This window comes from Acomys minous (genome assembly GCF_964271855.1).
Source record: "Acomys minous genome assembly, chromosome: 20".
Classification (NCBI taxonomy): domain Eukaryota; kingdom Metazoa; phylum Chordata; class Mammalia; order Rodentia; family Muridae; genus Acomys; species Acomys minous.
In genome coordinates this window covers 11,094,861-11,113,566 of record NC_140502.1, presented here as the reverse complement: position 1 = coordinate 11,113,566, position 18,706 = coordinate 11,094,861, and the positions used below count along the sequence as shown (strand labels likewise).

At 36.9% G+C, this 18,706-nt stretch overlaps 1 protein-coding gene across 1 annotated transcript; it reads left to right on the top strand.

Annotated features, from left to right (window-relative positions):
- Positions 1-3,122: 3,122 nt before the first annotated feature.
- LOC311590912 (vomeronasal type-2 receptor 116-like) lies at positions 3,123-17,872 on the top strand (the record flags this gene model as incomplete). Its single annotated transcript, XM_084770205.1, has 4 exons — positions 3,123-3,695; positions 6,048-6,275; positions 14,396-14,519; positions 16,974-17,872. The coding sequence occupies 4 exons, from the start codon at positions 3,123-3,125 to the stop codon at positions 17,870-17,872; spliced, it is 1,824 nt and encodes a 607-aa protein (XP_084626331.1).
- Between the last annotated feature and the right edge of the window lie 834 nt (positions 17,873-18,706).

Below are 18,706 nucleotides of genomic sequence, written 5' to 3'. Positions count from 1 at the left end.
CAATGGAAGCAAAGAATTTGTTTGGATAATCTGTACCAGTGCAAAATGTAGCATTGTCCCCAGTATGATTGCTGTTTGAGTCTCAATTGCTCTAAATGTGTACAGTCTCTCTCTGAATTAGATTTTACAATACAATTCCCACTGTGTCCCCATATTGGAGTGTAGTGAGTCCTTCCTTAACCATGTCTGCACGTCTCACTGTTGATCATTTGACACAATACACTGAGATCATTTATAATTTTACTCACACAGTAATTTTGTTAGGACATTCCAAGAACAATTCTGAACAAAAGACTTTTCTCCAAGGGGCTTTAAATTTTAAAACATGAGTGATTTCACTCACGGACCCTGGGACTGAACTATTCACATATTTATTTACCTACCCATGCTTTTCCTATGGACTGTGGACATCAGGTGCATAACCCCAGGGAAGAGGGTGTTAAACATTCATCCAGTAATCGGAATCAGTGTGAAAAACAAGTGAACAAGAACATACAGCTAGAGTCTCTTTGGCCAGAGAAATAAAAGCAGGTCAAAAACCATAGGTGCTCATTTGAGATATGCTGATGGCAGTTCAGATACCACATTGCCCAGGTTTAAGGCAGGACAAGTATGTGTGCTTGGATTTTCCATTTCTTGCTATTGAACATCCCCCTTCTCCTGGACAGTTTAACTCATCCTAGGTGCTATTGGAGAATGAAGTTGAAGGAAGATAAAGAATTGGACTTGGAGACAAATTGTATCTTCTTCATTAAACCAACCTTTGAGATAATAAAAAGAGAGCACTGGGAGAAATATCTGAATACATAGTAAGTGCTTTTAAAATCTTCCATGTAAATACCATGACACATATTTTATGAGGTATTTGATGAGGATCATAGCAATACTTTGAGTCTTCTGTCCTGTTCTCACATACCAAGAGTGAACCACTACTTCTTTACAGACACCTGGCTTTTTCTACTTTTAATTCTTTTCATGGGTGTTCTGGTTTCATTTCTGTTAGGAACATCATTTAATGCTTTAGGATGATTAAAAACATCCCTCACAGTGACCCAACATATATAGCCCTCCTAATCATAGTTTCCATTTTACCAAACCCAGTGATGTTTGACTGAAAGCAATCCCGTATGTTTCAAAAAGTTTTATACTATGTATATTACAGTAAATGGTTATACACTCTACTGTATCTCCTGGTGCATGTAGTGTTTGTAGTGTTTGTGTTAGTAGTGTTTGTGGTACACATAGCTCTTGAGAGCTTACACATAGATACAAAGACACTCATTCTAATGCATGGCATTTGGTCACACTGTGGTTTCTGAAGATGGATTGAGACTGGAAGGAAGACATCAGGTTAATGGGAACTATGTTCCTGTTGCTCCATACTTTACTTGTATAGTTGTACGAATACTAGTTTTTATATACAACCAAGGCAAGTTCTTCACACTCTTGGACTGTAAAGGATATGTTTGGATTATTTGAAAAGTGAGGCTTTCACCCATCCTGGTGACAGCTTATATCCCTTTTTTGGTTGCCTGAGTGGTAGTTGTGTCATATGATAGGTGGCAACACTTGAGAACAGACAGAGAAGCTACTTACTAATTCAATTTTGCCATTATTTAATAGCCATACATCTTCTCCCTTTATGTCTGAAATATTTATTTACTGAGACTTAAGTCATATTTATCACTTTCATTTCTTTTTCAGTAATTTTGCTTTGCATAGCTGAATGTCTTAGAATTATGGGAATCATACAAAGTTTCTAAATTTCTCAGAGATGTTTTCAAACACAGAACATTGGACAACTAGGCCACTGGTACATCATAAATAATTGATGGTTCCCAACATTTCTTGTAAGATATAATTATTGAAAGCACAGGCCTGAATATGAAATGCTTTTTCTATTAATGAAATTCTCAATTATAAATGTCCTGTGCATAGGTAAAGAATATTCTAATAGAGCCTACTTTTATAAATAAAAACACCACAGAGATACAATTTCTAAATGGAAACTGATTGTATTTAATTCTGAGTGAATCATGTCTTTACCATCTGAGACAGAATTCAAAAACAAGACATAGAAACACTCTCTGTGGAAGATGTCAGTATCACATATTGTATATGGGAGACACACTCTCAGGAGTGTTTAAAATTTTTGTAATTTCTAGCTTCTTATGTCAATATAATCTCGCCACACAGGACATCTGTGTCGATTTGGAGGTGGGAGGATATACTGTTTGATAAAGGATATTTCTTTTATTTATGACAAATGATTACCTGTATATCACTGTCCATAATAAACACTGTATCTTTTTACAGCACAACACCAAAGAGCCAGCGATTTGCTTTTGCATTGGCTTTTTCCATGGATGAAGTCAACAGGAACCCTGTTCTTTTACCAAATATCTCTCTGTTTGACAACATGATGTTTGGTTGTAAAACACTGTCGCAATTCACAACCCATAATCATATGATCATAAACAATGTTATCCTTAATTATGACTGTTCAGGACATCCAAAGTGTGCAGTGTCACTTACAGGACCAAACTGGGAAACAACTGCAACTATGCAGATATTATTGGAATTCTTCACGACTCATAAGGTGAGAGTTTTTGGAGTGGGAATTTTGATATCATGTCTCTTTTGGTACCATTCAGAGATTCCAAGAAGAGTTTAAGAAGGATAATGACCTCATAATTATATCGATCTATTTGTTCAAGGGCCTTAGTAATTAGAGACATGATAGGTCTTCTACATGTCCTTCTTTGAAATAGAGATGAGGGAAGATGTAACAGCTAATTGATTTTTCTAGAACTCTCTGAAGAGAAATGTGTTTACAAGTTCTTAAATATTCCTGCTGCCTCATGCTGCTACCTGTGTCCTAGGTATTTCAGCTTTCATTTGGGCCTTTCCATCCTGTCCTAAGTTATCATGAACAGTTTCCCCATCTATATCAGATCGGCCCTAAGGACATATCTTTAGCCCATGCCATGGTCTCCTTCATACTTTATTTCAGATGGAATTGGGTCGGGCTAGTCATCTCAGACAATCATCAGGGCATCCAATTTCTCTCTTATTTGAGGAGAGAGATGGAAAAAAACACAGTCTGCTTTGCCTTTGTGAACATGATCCCAGTCAACATGCAGTTATACATGTCAAAAGCAGAAGTGTATTACAACCAAATCATGACATCTTCCACAAATGTTGTCATCATTTATGGTGACATAGAGTATACACTAGCTTTGAGCTTAAGGAAATGGGCATCTCTAGGTATAAAGAGAATATGGATCACAACCTCCCAGTGGGATGACACTATAAGTAAGAGGGACTACACACTGCACTCATTTCATGGGACTCTTACCTTTGAACACCATCGTCCAGATATTTCAGGTTTCAAAAAGTTTGTCCAAGCGTTGGATGCTATCAAATACTCTAACAAATATCTTGCAAGCCAGGAGTGGATGAACTTTAACTGTGAAGCCTTGGCATCTAAATTTAATTCACTGAAGAACTGTTCAACCAATGCCATATTGGAATGGCTAATGGAACAGACTTTTGACATGGCCTTTAGTGATAGCAGTTATGCCATATACAATGCTGTGTATGCCTCAGCCCATGCCATTCATGAGTGGACATTTCAATATCTAGTTCATCAGGAAATAGGCACACTGAGGAACATCAATCTTATCTGTTTGAAGGTACTGTTTATTATATTGGAAAATGTTTAATGTCATGAAAGACATACTTTTACAAGGCTCTCACAGACACAATCTGAGTTTATTAGATTTTATTAGAAAAGAAATATAAAGCTTGATAGGGTAAAAGAGGGAGAGAGGGGGTAATGGGAATATACAAGTGAGGGGATAGCAATTGGAATTAATATTAATAAATTATTTAAAGAAAAAAGAAAAGAAATACCAGTATAAATGCAAAATACAAAGGTATTAGTGTGGTAGGGAATTTTGTTTATGATGCCTACTGACTTTGATACAAACAACCTTAATATCATCACACTGGTCAAAACTGGAAGTATAATCAGTGTTTGCCAGTTAATCCTCTCCATGATGACAGGATAAGCCCTTGTTCATAAATTGTCAAATATGTGGTCATGACTTTATGGATTGTTTTCTCAAGTTTTTTCAACTGATTCAACACCCAGTGTAGGTATTAGGATGATTACTTGGGTTTGTGAGAGTAAGTACATAAGAAATAGTGCTGGAATTCAATTCACTACATACATGTCTGTTCATAAGTGAAAATTTATAATTATCATTTTCTATATGTTTATGTTCTTCCTGTTGTTTTGCATTGCTTTACATATTTGTGTTGCTGTTGCTGTGTATAGATGTTTCTATTCCACCTGCCTATCTTTCCAATTATCTCTGGAAGTTAAAATAAATTTTTGTAGGTAGCACTGTCTTTAGTATGTGTGTTGCTGTCTGTCTGTATCTTTCCATGAGGATTTGTCAGTGAACATGTTGTGAGGTTACTGGGTGTGTATTTTTTATGTTTTGGTCAATGTGCATGCATGTAGGTATATCTGTGTTGTTTTGTATATGTGGTGTGTGTCTCTGTGTGTGTGTGTCTCTGTGTGTGTGTGTGTGTGTGTGTGTGTGTGTCTGACTTTATGTATGTATGGCTTTATACCTGCCTCTCGGTGTATGTTGGATGGGACCATAAATTTATCTTTCTGTCAGTGTCACGCTATATGGTTGTTTTAATCTCTTTTTCTCCTGAGTACCTGTCAGGGAATGTGTGTGAGTGCCTATGAATGTGTTTTGTACTCTTCTACATCTGTATGTTTCTGTACCTGTGTGCGCTTGTATTTTTTAAGTATGGGGGCATGTATACATATTTCTTGTGTAAATAATTGTGTTCCTGTATTGTACGTACATTCTGTATGATTAAGGAACCTCCCTATGTGTAGGAATGTGTGTGTGTGTGTGATAATGTGTGTGTGTGCCAGTGTGTCTGTGTGTGTGTCGTACTGTACATCTGGTTTTGTTCTGCAAGTATGAGCTACAAAATTCTAGGAACAATATGGTATTTTAAAAATTAAACTAAATTATTTATTCCCTTTATATCCTGAGGGTAAGCTCTTTTATCAGATACTCCGAGTCACACTTTACATCCATCCCCACTACCTACTCCTCAAAAAGTGAATTCCTCACTCACCCAAGCTCTTCAAGTGGCATCAGGGCTGAGCATTTCTTCTTCCACATGGCTATGCGAGGCATCTCCATCAGGTTGTAGTGATCATAGAGATGTCAACTGAATCCTAATCTGACTCCTGCTCTCTCATAATTATTGGGCACACATGAAGCCTGAGGTGCCCATTGGCGTTATATGTGTAGGGGTCCTAGACCCAATCTATGCATGATCATTAGTGTGTATTTCAATCTCCACAAGCCCCTCTGGGCCCTGGTTAGTTAGCTGTTTTGGCCTACTTGTAGAGCTCTGTTACTCCCAGATACTTCTTCCTTTCCTCCCAACTTGTCCACTAAATTTCATACCCTTCACCCTGTGTTTGGCTGTGAATCTCAGAATCTGTTTCCATCACTTCTTGGTGTAGGGTCTCAGAGAACAGCTTTGCTAGGCTCCCATGTGCAAGCATAGAAGATTGTCATTAGTAGTGTCAGAGTCTGGCTTTTCCCCAAAGCATGTTCGGCTGTTGGTCCAGGCATTGTTGGATATCCCATCAATCTCACTGCTATCTTTATCCTTGCATTCTCCGTAGGCAGGGTAAATTTTGGGCTGAAATGTAGTTGGGTGACCTGATGTTCCTCTCCCTCCACAAAGTGTCCTGTCCAGTCTACATGACCATTGCTACTTGGAGTCTCACATAGACTCACTCCTATACCCTCCCAGAAGCCTACCATGTCTTAGTTCTCCAGATGGTCACAGAGATGTTAATTTTATTCATCCAGTTGCTTTAATTGATATTTTGCTCCTGGATACGTTCATTAAATTTCTCATTAGGATAAAGTCAGATTACACTGTCTGGCTTCAAGAAAAGAATTATGCACTACAGTATGCTATTTCTATTTCAGCTTTATGACATTCTGAGGAATATCCACTTCACAAATCCAGTTGGTGACAGAGTGAATATGAACCAAAGAGAAAAATTGCAGGAGGAATTTGACATTTTCTATATTTCCAATTTGCAACAAGGTCTTGAAATTAAGGTGAAGATTGGAAGTTTCAGCCCCTATTTTCCACATGATCAACAGCTCCGTATATCTGCAAAGATGATGGAGTGGGCCACAGGAAGTACAAAGGTAGGTTTGAACTGATTGTACTGATTTATCTGACTGGCCAGTAAACACTGTCATGTGTGTACATTCTAAATTAGTGAAATAAAATAGATTGTCAGATAAGGGATCAAAAAGTGTCCTCTTATACTATGTTTGTTATTTTTGCTTTTGATGTGATATATTTATTAACTCTTTGAACATTATATAATTCCATACAGTTACATTTCTAATATCAGTGCTGTTTCTGGCTTTTAATATAACTATAATACTGTCTTTTATTACTGTGTTATATTACTTGCTCTAAAGTGAGCAATAGGTTCTTGACTCCAGTCTTATTACAACACAGTGATTTTTACATTTCTGTTGGACATCTGGCACAGATGTCTAAGATATTGAGATTATTGTAAGGATGGAGTAAGGGAAAATATATAAATCGTTCATTTTATTATGTAATACTGTTCAATTATTTTTACATTGAGCTTCTAAATTCTAAAGGCTTCTATATATAAGTTTAAATTTTCATGAACCATGTTAGGCTTTATAAGATTTATAACCTAGGTTTTTATTTATTAATTATTTCTTTAACATGTTTATGAATTGTTTATCTGTTTATGTGTCCATGCAATACTGGCACATGTAATGTGTATGGATTCCAAGAAGTGATTCATATTCTTGGGAACTTAAGATGGACTTTTGACAGGAAATGGGTTTTCAAAGTCAAACTTGGGTCCTCTTCATGAGCAAGAATTATTAGTGACAATGTACAGTCTCTCCGGCCCTAGAGATGAAATTTTTCACCAGAAGAATCTTGTTTAACTCCCTCAATTATGGTATAGTGAATTCTAATCAATAATGGGATTTCATTTTCAATTCCCTGTATTATGTGGATTGTTAGTAATACAAATTTGACTTTAAGAAAAGAAATTTCACATGGTATATCTCTGAATAGTATAGGTATGAGTTCTGATGTGGATGATGTTAAGGTATTTACCTCACATTACCCAGTTTCAAAGTTCATTGAATTTTAAATGATTCAACTCCAAGAATGTCTTCAATTTTCATATAGAGTTATATGTCATATTGCTCAGAATATATAAAACTGATAGTAAATATTCTCTTCAGTGCGATGAGAAATGTCTATCTAAGAAAAGAAAATGTGAGCTAAACGTGTAGCTACTGAAATACATGTGAATTCTACAGTAAGAAATGAAAACTCATGTTTGTTATAACCACATCTAAGGAGAATATTACATGAACAACCACTGGAAGTGTATACAGAATGCAAAATAATATAAACAATGCACTGCCCCCATATACATATCCAAAGGCAGAAAAAATAAACATAAATATGAAGATATGGAAAGAAAGAACATGACTCCAATGTTATAGAATTAAATAAAAAAATGTTCAATGACATATTAAGCTAAAAATTAATAATAATTGTAAGAGAATTCAGGATAGCAGCACAGACAGATGGCTGTCTAATCAGAGAGACTGAGTCAATGGGACTGGGCTGAGAGATTCAGAACACCAGAGCTGGAGTACCCTGAGTGAGAGGGGTCCACAGTGTCTGGAACATGGGTGGGTCTGGCACCAGACCATATAAACTGGTCCACAGAGACATGACTGTTTAACTGTGGGCATAACCTTAGGACCCAAGGTCTGGATGTCTGCCTGAGATCTGCATCTGCACTTTACATCTCAGACTTTGTATCTGGGAGTGAACAATGAGCTGGAGGGCACCAGAGTCTGTTTATTGAGGTTCAAGTGAAACTGCAGGATTTGGAGCGCAGGAAGATCTGACCTCACATTCCCTGACTAATACAAAGAAATATCCCAGGCACAGGTGTGCCACAGGTCTTCATTTTTATGTTTATTTTTCTTCATTGAGATATGTATATGGGGGAGCCCACCTACACTTAGGCCTGGACTCTGCATAGCCACACAATCTCAAACTGAACAGTGGGCTATAGGTACCAGAGTCTAGGTCTGATAGCTGAGGAGAGACATGAAGGTGTGTACCACCAGTTGATCTGTCCTCAATTCAACAGCCTAATGCAAGGAGAGTTCCCAGGTCAAAGCAGGCACAAACAAAGGAAGGGTCCCTAAACATTAGCCACATGGCTATAAGTGGACAGCACCCTAGCTCTCTGTGTTTGGTCAAGCAGTGGGATGCAAGGTACCAGTTGTTGGGCCTTCGTAACCAAAGGAAAACTCACATTGTGGACACAAGTGGATCTTTTCAAAGTTGCACCTGCCAATCCATGGAGAGTTCCCAGATCTGAACCTAGGTCACCTGCATGACTCAGGAAATGGTTCCCTGATACCTACTAGTGAGAGGTCTCCAAATAAAGCCACTCACCTATGACCTGCTCTCGATGGTCAGAAAAGGACAATAGAAACTACCACCACGCATCAGAGACAGCAAGATGACTAAAGGCCAACGGGCCAAAACAAATGATAAGCATCAAAATAATATGGCATCTCCAAAACCCAGTTATCCAAAAGCAATAAGCCCTGAAACCTCTAAGACAACTGAAACAAAGAAAATGGCCTAACAATCACTGGTCATGAAAATCTTTATTATTATTATCATTATTATTATTATTATTATTATTATTATTATTATTATTTTATTATTATTATTATTATTAATTATTATTATTATTATTATTTTGTTCAGATTACTTCTCAATTTTTGTTCCCTTGTTTGTCTCCTCCCATTCCACTCTCCCTCCCTCTTTCACCCTATTCCCATCCCCTAGGATTGTGACAGAAGGAGACCCTCCTCCTTCACCATATGGTCACAGCCCATCAAGTCTCATCTTGGCAGCCTTTCTATTCTTTCTCTGAGTGATACCAGGCCTCCCCACCAAGGGGAAGTGGTCAAATATGGGGCTCCAGAGTTCATGTCAGAGTCAATCCCCAGTCTTCACATGACTGTGGATAATGCCCAGTCCCTTGGCTAGATCTGAATAGGGGTTCAATATTTACTGCATGTGTTGTCTTTGGTTGGTACAGTAGCTTGAGCAGAGCCCCCTGGCTCCAGATCTACCAATCATGATGTTCTTCTTGTAGGTTTCTAGGACCTTCTGGATCCTTCTATTTCTCGATTCTCCCATACTTCTCTCACCTAGAGTCCAAATAAGAGGTCCCCACATCTAACCCAAACTCCTGGTATTTGAAGACTTTCATGGGACATCACTGTTGGGCCACTGCATAATTATTAGTGAATATATGTCATGTGTGTCTTGTTGGGTCTGGGTCAACATACTCAATAAGATCATTTCTATTTCCATCCATTTGTCTGCAAACTTCAAGATTTCCTTGTTTTTAATAGCTGAGTAGTATTCCGTAGTGTAAATGTACCTCAGTTTCTTTACCCATTCTTTGACTGAGGGACATTTAGGATGTTTCCAGGTTCTCGCTATTATGAATAAGGCTGCTATGAACATGGTTGAGCATGTGTCCATGTTGTGTGGTGGAGCATTTTCTGGGTATATTCCAAGAGGGGAATACCTGGATTTTGAGGTTGCACTATTCCCAGTATTCTTAGAAAGTGACAGATTGATTTCCAAAGTGGTTGTACAAGTTTCCACTCCTACCAGCAATGAAGGAGTGTTCCCCTTTCTCCACATCCTCGCCAGCATGTGTGGTCATTTGAGTTTTTGATCTTGGCCATATAGACGGGTGTAAGATGAAATCGCAGGGTATTTTTGATTTGCGTTTCTCTGATGACTAAGGATGTTGAATATTTCTTTAAGTGTTTCTCAGCAATTCGAGTTGAGAATTCTATATTGAATTCTGAGACCCATTTCTTAATTTGGTTATTTGGTTTGGTGGTGTTTAATTTCTTGTGCTCTTTATAAATTTTGGATATTAAGCCATTGTCAGATGTCTGTAGGATGTCACTTTGTTCTGTTGACATTGTCTTCTGCTTAAAGAAGCTTCTCAGCCTCTTCAGATCACATTTATTAATTGTTGACCTTAAGGCCTGGGCAGTTAGAATTCTGTTCAGGAAGTGTCTCTTGTGCCAATGAGTCCCAGGCTCTTTCCTACATTTTCTTCTAACAGATTTACTGACTCTGGTTTTATGTTGAACTCTTTTATGTACTTGGACTTGAGGTTTTGCATAATGATAACTATGGGTCTACTACATGTTTCTACATCTAGACATCCAGTTAGACTGGCACCATTTATTGAAGATGCTATCCTTTTTCCATTGAATAAATTTGGCTTCTTTGTCAAATATCAAGTGTCCATATGTGCATAGATTTATTTCTGGGTCTTCAATTTGATTCCATTGATCAACCATCCCATTGCTATGCTGATACCATGGTGTTTTAATTATTGTTGTTCTATAGTACAGTTTGAGATCAGGTATGGAGATTGATCCAGAAGATCTTTTATTGTATAGGAGTGTTTTAGGTATTCTGGGTTTTTTGTTTTTCCATGGGAAAAACTGAGAAACACTTTAAAATGCTCAATGTTCCTGGTCATTAGGGAGAGGTAAATGAAATCACATCTGACATTCCATCCTACACCCATCATGATCCCAAAATAAAAAACTCAAGTGGCAGAAAATGCTGCCAAGGATGTGGGGAATGGTGAACACTCTTCCATTTCTGGTGGATGTGTAAACTTGTACAACCACTACAGAAATCAATCTGGTATTTTTTCAGAAAATTAGGAATAATGATACTTAAATACACAGCTATACCACTCCTGGGCATATACAGAAAAGACAGTCAACCATACAACAAATAAATTTGCTCAGTTATGTTCACCACAACCCGAATCTGGAAACAACCTAGATGCCCCTCAACCAAAGAATGGATAAAGAAACTGAGGTACATTTACACACTGGAATCCCACTCAGGTTTTAAAAACAATTAAATCTTGAAATTTGCAGACAAATGTATGAAACTAAAATGATCATCCAAAGTGAGGCTACAGAGACCCAGAAATTCATGCATGGGATATATTCACTTACAAGAATATATCAGCTCAAAATTGTTGTCCTATGTGAGGCTTCACCAAGCAGTAGATTAGCACAGATGCTGGGACTAGCTGCTGGACACCTGGTGAAGTGCAGAGAGTGGTATGGAAGAATGGGGAGAGTGGACAGCTCATTCTCCACAGTTGTGTACAGCAGACTCTGCCTCTGACATGAACTATACTTACCCATATTCGATCACTTCCCCTTGGGAGGCCCTTGGGCACACAGAGGAAGGAGAAGAAGGAACCTGGATGAAAGCATGGGAACATGAAGATACAAGTAAGTAGTAAAATTCAGCATGTGATCTAAATTAATGATGTCAAATTTGAAAAAAAAGCATAATTATTTTACAGCTGGCATTAACGACACACCTAATTGCATGAGTGCTCATAACTGAGCTTCATCCTACACTGAGATATATTTTAACTACATCTGTACCACTGGAAAGATATATGTCTTTAAATCATGAATTCCTTGGGCATCAGTTTATTTTTACTTAGTTTTTGGGCAAGACAACATGCTATATTGAGTCCTTTTACGATAACCATGAAATAAAATTTAAATGATGCAATGGAAATAATAAAAATTATAAGAGAGTTCCCAAAGAATCAAGAGCACAAATCACCTTTGTGAGTATACAGTGACACCTTGAATATTTGTATACAATAAGACACTGAGTGAAGAGTTGAAACAAGAATGTAATGAAGATACAAAATATTGTTAAATAATCAACTAAAATGTAAGGGAACAACATAATAAATCAAATAAAAACATCAGTATTCTCATCAAGAGAACATTTCAAGTTGAAGACTGGATGCAAAGACTTGAAGACAAGACATATGAGTTAGAATGCTCAAAGTGTGATGAACAAAAAAACAATAAAGAAGAATGCAATACGGAGGATACAAAGGGCATACGATGAACAGAACAAATTTACAAACCATGGGAACAATAGGATAAAAAGGACAGACTGAAGGCACCTACATTATATCCAGTAAAATGTAGCTTTAAATTTCTTAAATAAAATATGATCAGTGGTGATACAGAGAGAGCACTTAATTATGTACTAAACTCTCAACATCAGAAATGATCCAACTTTGTTTTGAGATGTTGTTTGCTTGATTCTTTGTTTTGTTTTGCTTCGTTTTCTTTTTCTAGATAGGGTTTCTTGGTGTAGCCATGGCAATCCAGGGATCACTTAGTAGAGCACCCTGGTCTCAGAATCACAGCAATTGCCCTGCATCTACCTCCCTGAGTGCTAGGATTAAAGGCACACATCATCACAAAAAATGAGCCAGACCTTGATATACATTATTTAAATTTGCTTTGTACCACGAAGAGGATATAGAATGCTTCTGTATAAAAATCCCGTTCATAGACTAGCAGCACATGAAGAATAGCAGATTCCAATACGAAGGCTCTTAAAGGTAGAGCGTAACTGTTATGTGTGTCAAACATTTAGAAACATAACTGTCAAGGCTAGCTACTATACACAGTATATTGATATCTCATAATAGAAGCAAATAGACCAAAGTTCAATAATGAACACAATTATAGAAATTCATGTGCACTGAGACAGCACTACAAATGATACTTTAAGAATTCTTTCATAATTATAAGTAAGTTGAACAAAAGTTGCCATTGCTACATAAAGACAACAGTAGAACAACAGAAAGAAAATCATCTATTAGAAAGGAATCAATATTGCAGTAACAACATGCAGAAATAATTAAATAATAATTATAAATGATAACAGAATTGTAGTAGTCACATTTTCTAATTGAAAGACAAAGGCAATAAGAACTGCTTATGAGAAAGACAGGTTTGATGCCTCCATGGGAAAGTCAGAAACTCAACACATACATGAAGAGAGCTGTTCTATGAGAATAGTGGAAATGCATTGTACTGAGGTGTAATAGAAAATATTAGACAATTATCTCTAAGGTGGATATGTATGGAATAATTCTTGACTAAACACCTACCAAGAGAACTCAACAACAAAAGAGAAAGATCACTCTCTTAGCAGAACATGACTTGATTCCCGATATGAAAGCACAGCTCAACATACATGTATCAGTTAGCATTGATCCATCACATAATTCAACCCAATTATAGAATCACAATTTTATCTACAATAATGAACAAAGGATTCAAACTGGGAAGGCAGGAATGGATCAATTGTCCATGCAGTCCGCAATTTCGATGTTTATTGTCATGCAAATGACCTTCACGTTCAATATTTTATTTTAACTTAAAATCTTTTCGATTTAAATTAAACAATCTTTATATGAGTGTTCCCAACATTTCCAGCCCTTGTGGAGCCTGTTCCCCTCAGGAAACACTCTTCCCTCCAGCTCAATACAAAGAAATTAAGTACTTTCTCAAAACAAATAAACCAGGATTTGTCCACTCACCTATTTTCTCTTTACATTCAGTTTGTCAAAGTATACAGTCAATTTATTGGTAGGCATGTCTGGTATCTGAGTTTCTGGAGAAATTTCCCTGGGTGCATGAGTCTTTTAGTCTTACATTGCTAATCTGTTGCTGTGATTAAATACTGACCAGAAGCAAAGTGAGGAAAGTTGATTGGGCTCACCCATGACAGTCAAGGGAAGACAAGACAGAAATCTGTGGATTGGAACTAAATTTAGACCCTGAAAAAGCTCTGCATACTGGCTTGTTCTGCTACATTTCTCATAGATTCCTGCCTGGCAAGAGCACCTCCCATAGTGGGATGGTCACTCAAACGGAATTAACATGGAATGAAATGCCTCACAAATATAGGAAAAGTCCAGTCTAATAGGTATAATTTCTCAAGTAATTCTTCTCGGTCTTCTTACTGTACTTGGGGTCAAGTTAACATTCATTAACTAGAAAACTGCAGCTGAAGTTCTATAGTGCTTGCATACAGCACACCATCAATTCTTGTTCCTACATTTCTAGGAGTTGGGAAGCAACTCAATTTTTCATCAATTTCTTTCCATACATTTCTATGCTTGACACTATACAATGTGCTAAGGGACATGTGCTCCATCAGTTCATGTTTATAGAATAAGGTCATTCATAACTCAACAAGCTAATATAATATATACAGAAGAAGTAGGTAAAAAAAATCTGATATCAGCATGTGTCTAATTTTTCTTAGATATTGCCCTCTGTGTGTAGTGCTGACTGTGGTCCTGGATTCAGAAAATTCTGGAAAGAGGGAATGGCCTCCTGTTGTTTTGAATGCAGCCCATGCCCAGGAAATGAAATTTCTAATGAGACAAGTGAGTGTTGGTGCTGTGCAGAAACCTTCACATTTATCATCATCTCCTAACCACTTTGAGATACTTAACTTGTCAAACAACAACAACAACAATAACAACTGAATAAATAATACATATAACTGTCCTAAGTAGGTCTTTGGAGAACTACAAATATTAACAATTTCCTGAATAACAGCAAACAATTAACCCTCCTGTCATTATAGACACTGTGACTCATTTTCAATTAACAGAGGGTCACATTTTCTCAAAGAAAGATTTTGATAATGAAGCCTCAGTTTTCATGAATTTTATAGATTTTCTTAATGGTTTGTCTCTTCTAAAACTCTATGTAGATTAGATCATTAAAATTTTTTATTTATTCTCTTTGCAAGTATATATGTGCCCCTACATGATTTGTGCACACCACATATGTCTGTGCAGTACAGATTAGGGCATGAGACATGCTAGATCCTGCCAAGTCACTGCTGGGTACCAAATACAAGTTCTCTGTTATATTAATATAGAGGGAAAATATTTCTCTTATTATTGATCTAGTATGAGATGGAAGATATTTTGTAATATCCAAAGACCAATTTTCAAATGTCTGATGTTACATAATGCTACGTATGGTGGGCCTGAGTCTTCAGACATGATGGAGGAAATATGAGGATACTTGTAATCAATATATTATATATAATGTCCAATTAATAATGTAATAATATAATACTGTTGTAGCTTAGAATAATTTATACAGAAAGAATTCAGTTCAAGAATTAAAATATTATTGCCACCTTCACAGAACGTATTAGCCACATGATTATTTATTTAGAGATGACTAAATGTAAATAAACAATGGAAAATTTTTCAAGTATTTCACCTGTCATCCTATATAATTAAATGAAAGTTCTTAAAAGACAGTAGTGGCAATAGAGATGACCCAGAATCTGAATCTCTTGACACTGAGGGTGACGAACTGAATTCATGCCCAGGATCCATGTAGAAGGCATAGGCAACTAACTCCTAGAAGATGGCATCTTACATACATGCATTCCAACATACAACATTCTCACAAATAAAGTAAGCATAATGAAATTGTTTTAAATGTAAAAGCAAGTAATAATAGAGGCTATTAATATTAACAAATACCACAAAGTTACAAAAATTATTTTTATTACTTTAATTAGGGTTACGTTTTGAGGGAAGGTGGATACATGTAACAAATGCAGATGCAGGTGAGGGGCTACTAAAACATGTAGACTGAGTTACATGCAGTTTTGAGACAGCTGACAAAAGCACTGGAATTGAACTCTGGTTTTCTGAGAAACATTTATATTCTCTTTACAGTTGGGCCAACTAGCCAAGGTGTACAAAAACATTAACTAATTATATCTATACATAAATGCATTCTTCTAGATAAAAATAATGAAATAGCTAGAAGCACATCATCACTCTCTGCAATTATCCAATGACTGGGTGGAATTTCACACACATATATTACAGTTGCCATTCTGGATCTTGCAACTTATGAATGGAGTACTATAGTAAAGTATACACTATCTTGGGTACCACTATTGGAATCCTTGTGTCATCTTGCTCATGTTGTTTACTCATGTTTATTTCACCCTTTGGTCCACTCACAGAGTCTGGGTCTCACAGAGGTGAAAATAAGGGAGGAGGAATGGGTGAATGATCCCACACAAAATCAAGATGAAAGGTTTTAGTGCTCAGTAAGTACAGAGTTTTCTACTTTCAGTTTAATGTAGGTGTTTCCCATTAAGAAGTATCAGGGCTATATACTCATACAACTGAAAAAATGGTTATTTAAGGTTTTTGCAGTTTTCAATCACTACTTTTATATTCATATGTCATTCAACACTCACACTCTACTACATCCTCTTTATAACTCCAATAAACTCAGATTCATAAGCTTTGTTATGACTTCTACATTCCTACACAAAACTATAAACCACACACACAAGCTTCTCATTCCATTCAGGTTAGTGTTCTTGGGCTAGTGAATTGAAACTCAAAAATATGCAACAGTTTTGGTCCCAATAGAAGGCAGATTCCCATTCTGTCAGAAAGGCAACAGTGATAAAACAGTCGATGACCTCAAGAGGCAATGAAAGTACAGAATTAAGGATTTCAAAACACACTCAAGTATACCATCATTAATGAATTTCCCTTTCCTGAACTCAAGAGTCTAAGTCATTTTAGTTTGTCACTAAAATTGATGTAATGAAATTGTATGTAAAGACAACATTTTATATGATATATCATCAACAAAATTCAATAAACACAAATATGATTGGTTTTAATTTAAAGAGAGTGAGTATGGCAATTAAAATCATTGTGGTGCAACGATGACCTTAAATTGCATAATCAGTATTAAAATGTGCATATCGCCATGCTTCTCTAATATGCTATCAATAAAATGCTGAAGCAGCACTAATAAAGTCTCCCTTTCTCCATCAGATGTGGATCAATGTGTGATGTGTCCAAAGGAGCAGTATGCCAACCCAGAGCAGAACCACTGTAAAGACAAAGCGGTGGTCTTTCTGAGCTATGAAGATCCATTGGGTATGGCTCTTGCCTTAATAGCCCTGTTCTTCACTGCATTCACTGCTCTGGGTCTTGGGGTCTTCATGAAGCACCATGACACTCTTATTGTAAAGGCCAATAACAAAACCCTCAGCTACCTCTTACTTATATCTCTCATGTCCTGTTTCCTCTGCTCCTTGCTCTTCCTTGGGCGTCCAAACACAGCCACCTGCATCCTGCAGCAGATCACATTTGGAATTGTATTCACTGTGGCTGTTTCCACAGTTCTGGCCAAAACAATCACTGTAGTTCTGGCTTTCAATCTCACAGGCCCCAGAAGAAGGATGAAGTATATTCTAATATCGGGGGTACCTAACTACATCATTCCCATCTGCTCCCTATTCCAAGTAATTCTGTGTGCAATTTGGCTAGGATCTTCTCCTCCTTTTGTTGATATGGATGCACACTCTGAGCATGGCCATATAATTATTGTGTGCAACAAGGGCTCAGTGACTGCATTCTACTCTGTACTGGGATACTTGGCCTGCCTGGCCATGGGAAGCTTCACTGTGGCTTTCCTGGCAAGAAACCTGCCTGACACCTTCAATGAAGCCAAGTACCTGACATTCAGCATGCTGGTGTTCTGCAGTGTCTGGGTCAGCTTCATCCCTGTATATCATAGCACCAAGGGCAAGGTCATGGTTGCTGTGGAGATCTTCTCCATCTTGGCTTCCAGTGCAGGGATGCTTGGATGCATCTTTGTTCCTAAATTCTACATAATTTTGTTAAGATCAGAAAGAAATTCTATCCAAAAAATTAGGAAGAAATCCTAGTCCTAAATTCATACAAACTACAACTGACAAACAATGGCACGGCACAACAACCAAATAGATTTGGCAGTGCTGTATCTATACGTTTTTAGAATGACTCTCACACTTCTTTCTAATGGTGATGCTAGTCAGTATAAAATTTACTAATGTTATCTACTTTTTTCATATAATCATGTGATAAACCTCTTTTTATGAAACTGAGCTTTTTGGCATGTGTAGAGTGTGAAAATATTTTATTCTGATCTAACATAGAAAATGTTCTCAGTAAATTCAAAGTAACCTTTAAACTTGGATGAATGAAATACTTTTATGACAGTTCAATGGTGAGAAGAATATACAAGGAGATTTACAGAGTGAACTTTTGTTTACAGATGAAGTTGAAACGATGTTCCCCTTTCAGGGGGAAGGTAAAATGCTCCTATTAGTCTTATATGAGCTAAAGGAATATAACCTAAAAGAGAGAGTAATTTAATTACCAAATAAAAAAGTTATACAAGATGGATTGATGACTTACTAGTTAATAGTATGTCTTACTGTTGTAGAGGACCTGATTCAATATCCAGCCCAATCTTGAGAAAATGATTATTCCAACCAGTTGTAACAATAGCCTCAAAAAGAAAATCAAACTGGTAAGTGAATGCTTTCATGGGACATGCCCCTTGGGCTAATATGCAGATATAAGTGAGTATATACCATTTGAGTCTTTCTGCTTCTGGGTTAACTCACTCATTATGATCATTTCTACCTCAATCCATTTATCCACAAATTTCGGGAATTCCTTGTTTTTAGTAGCTGAGTAGTATTCCATAGTGTATATGTACCACAGCTTCTTTATCC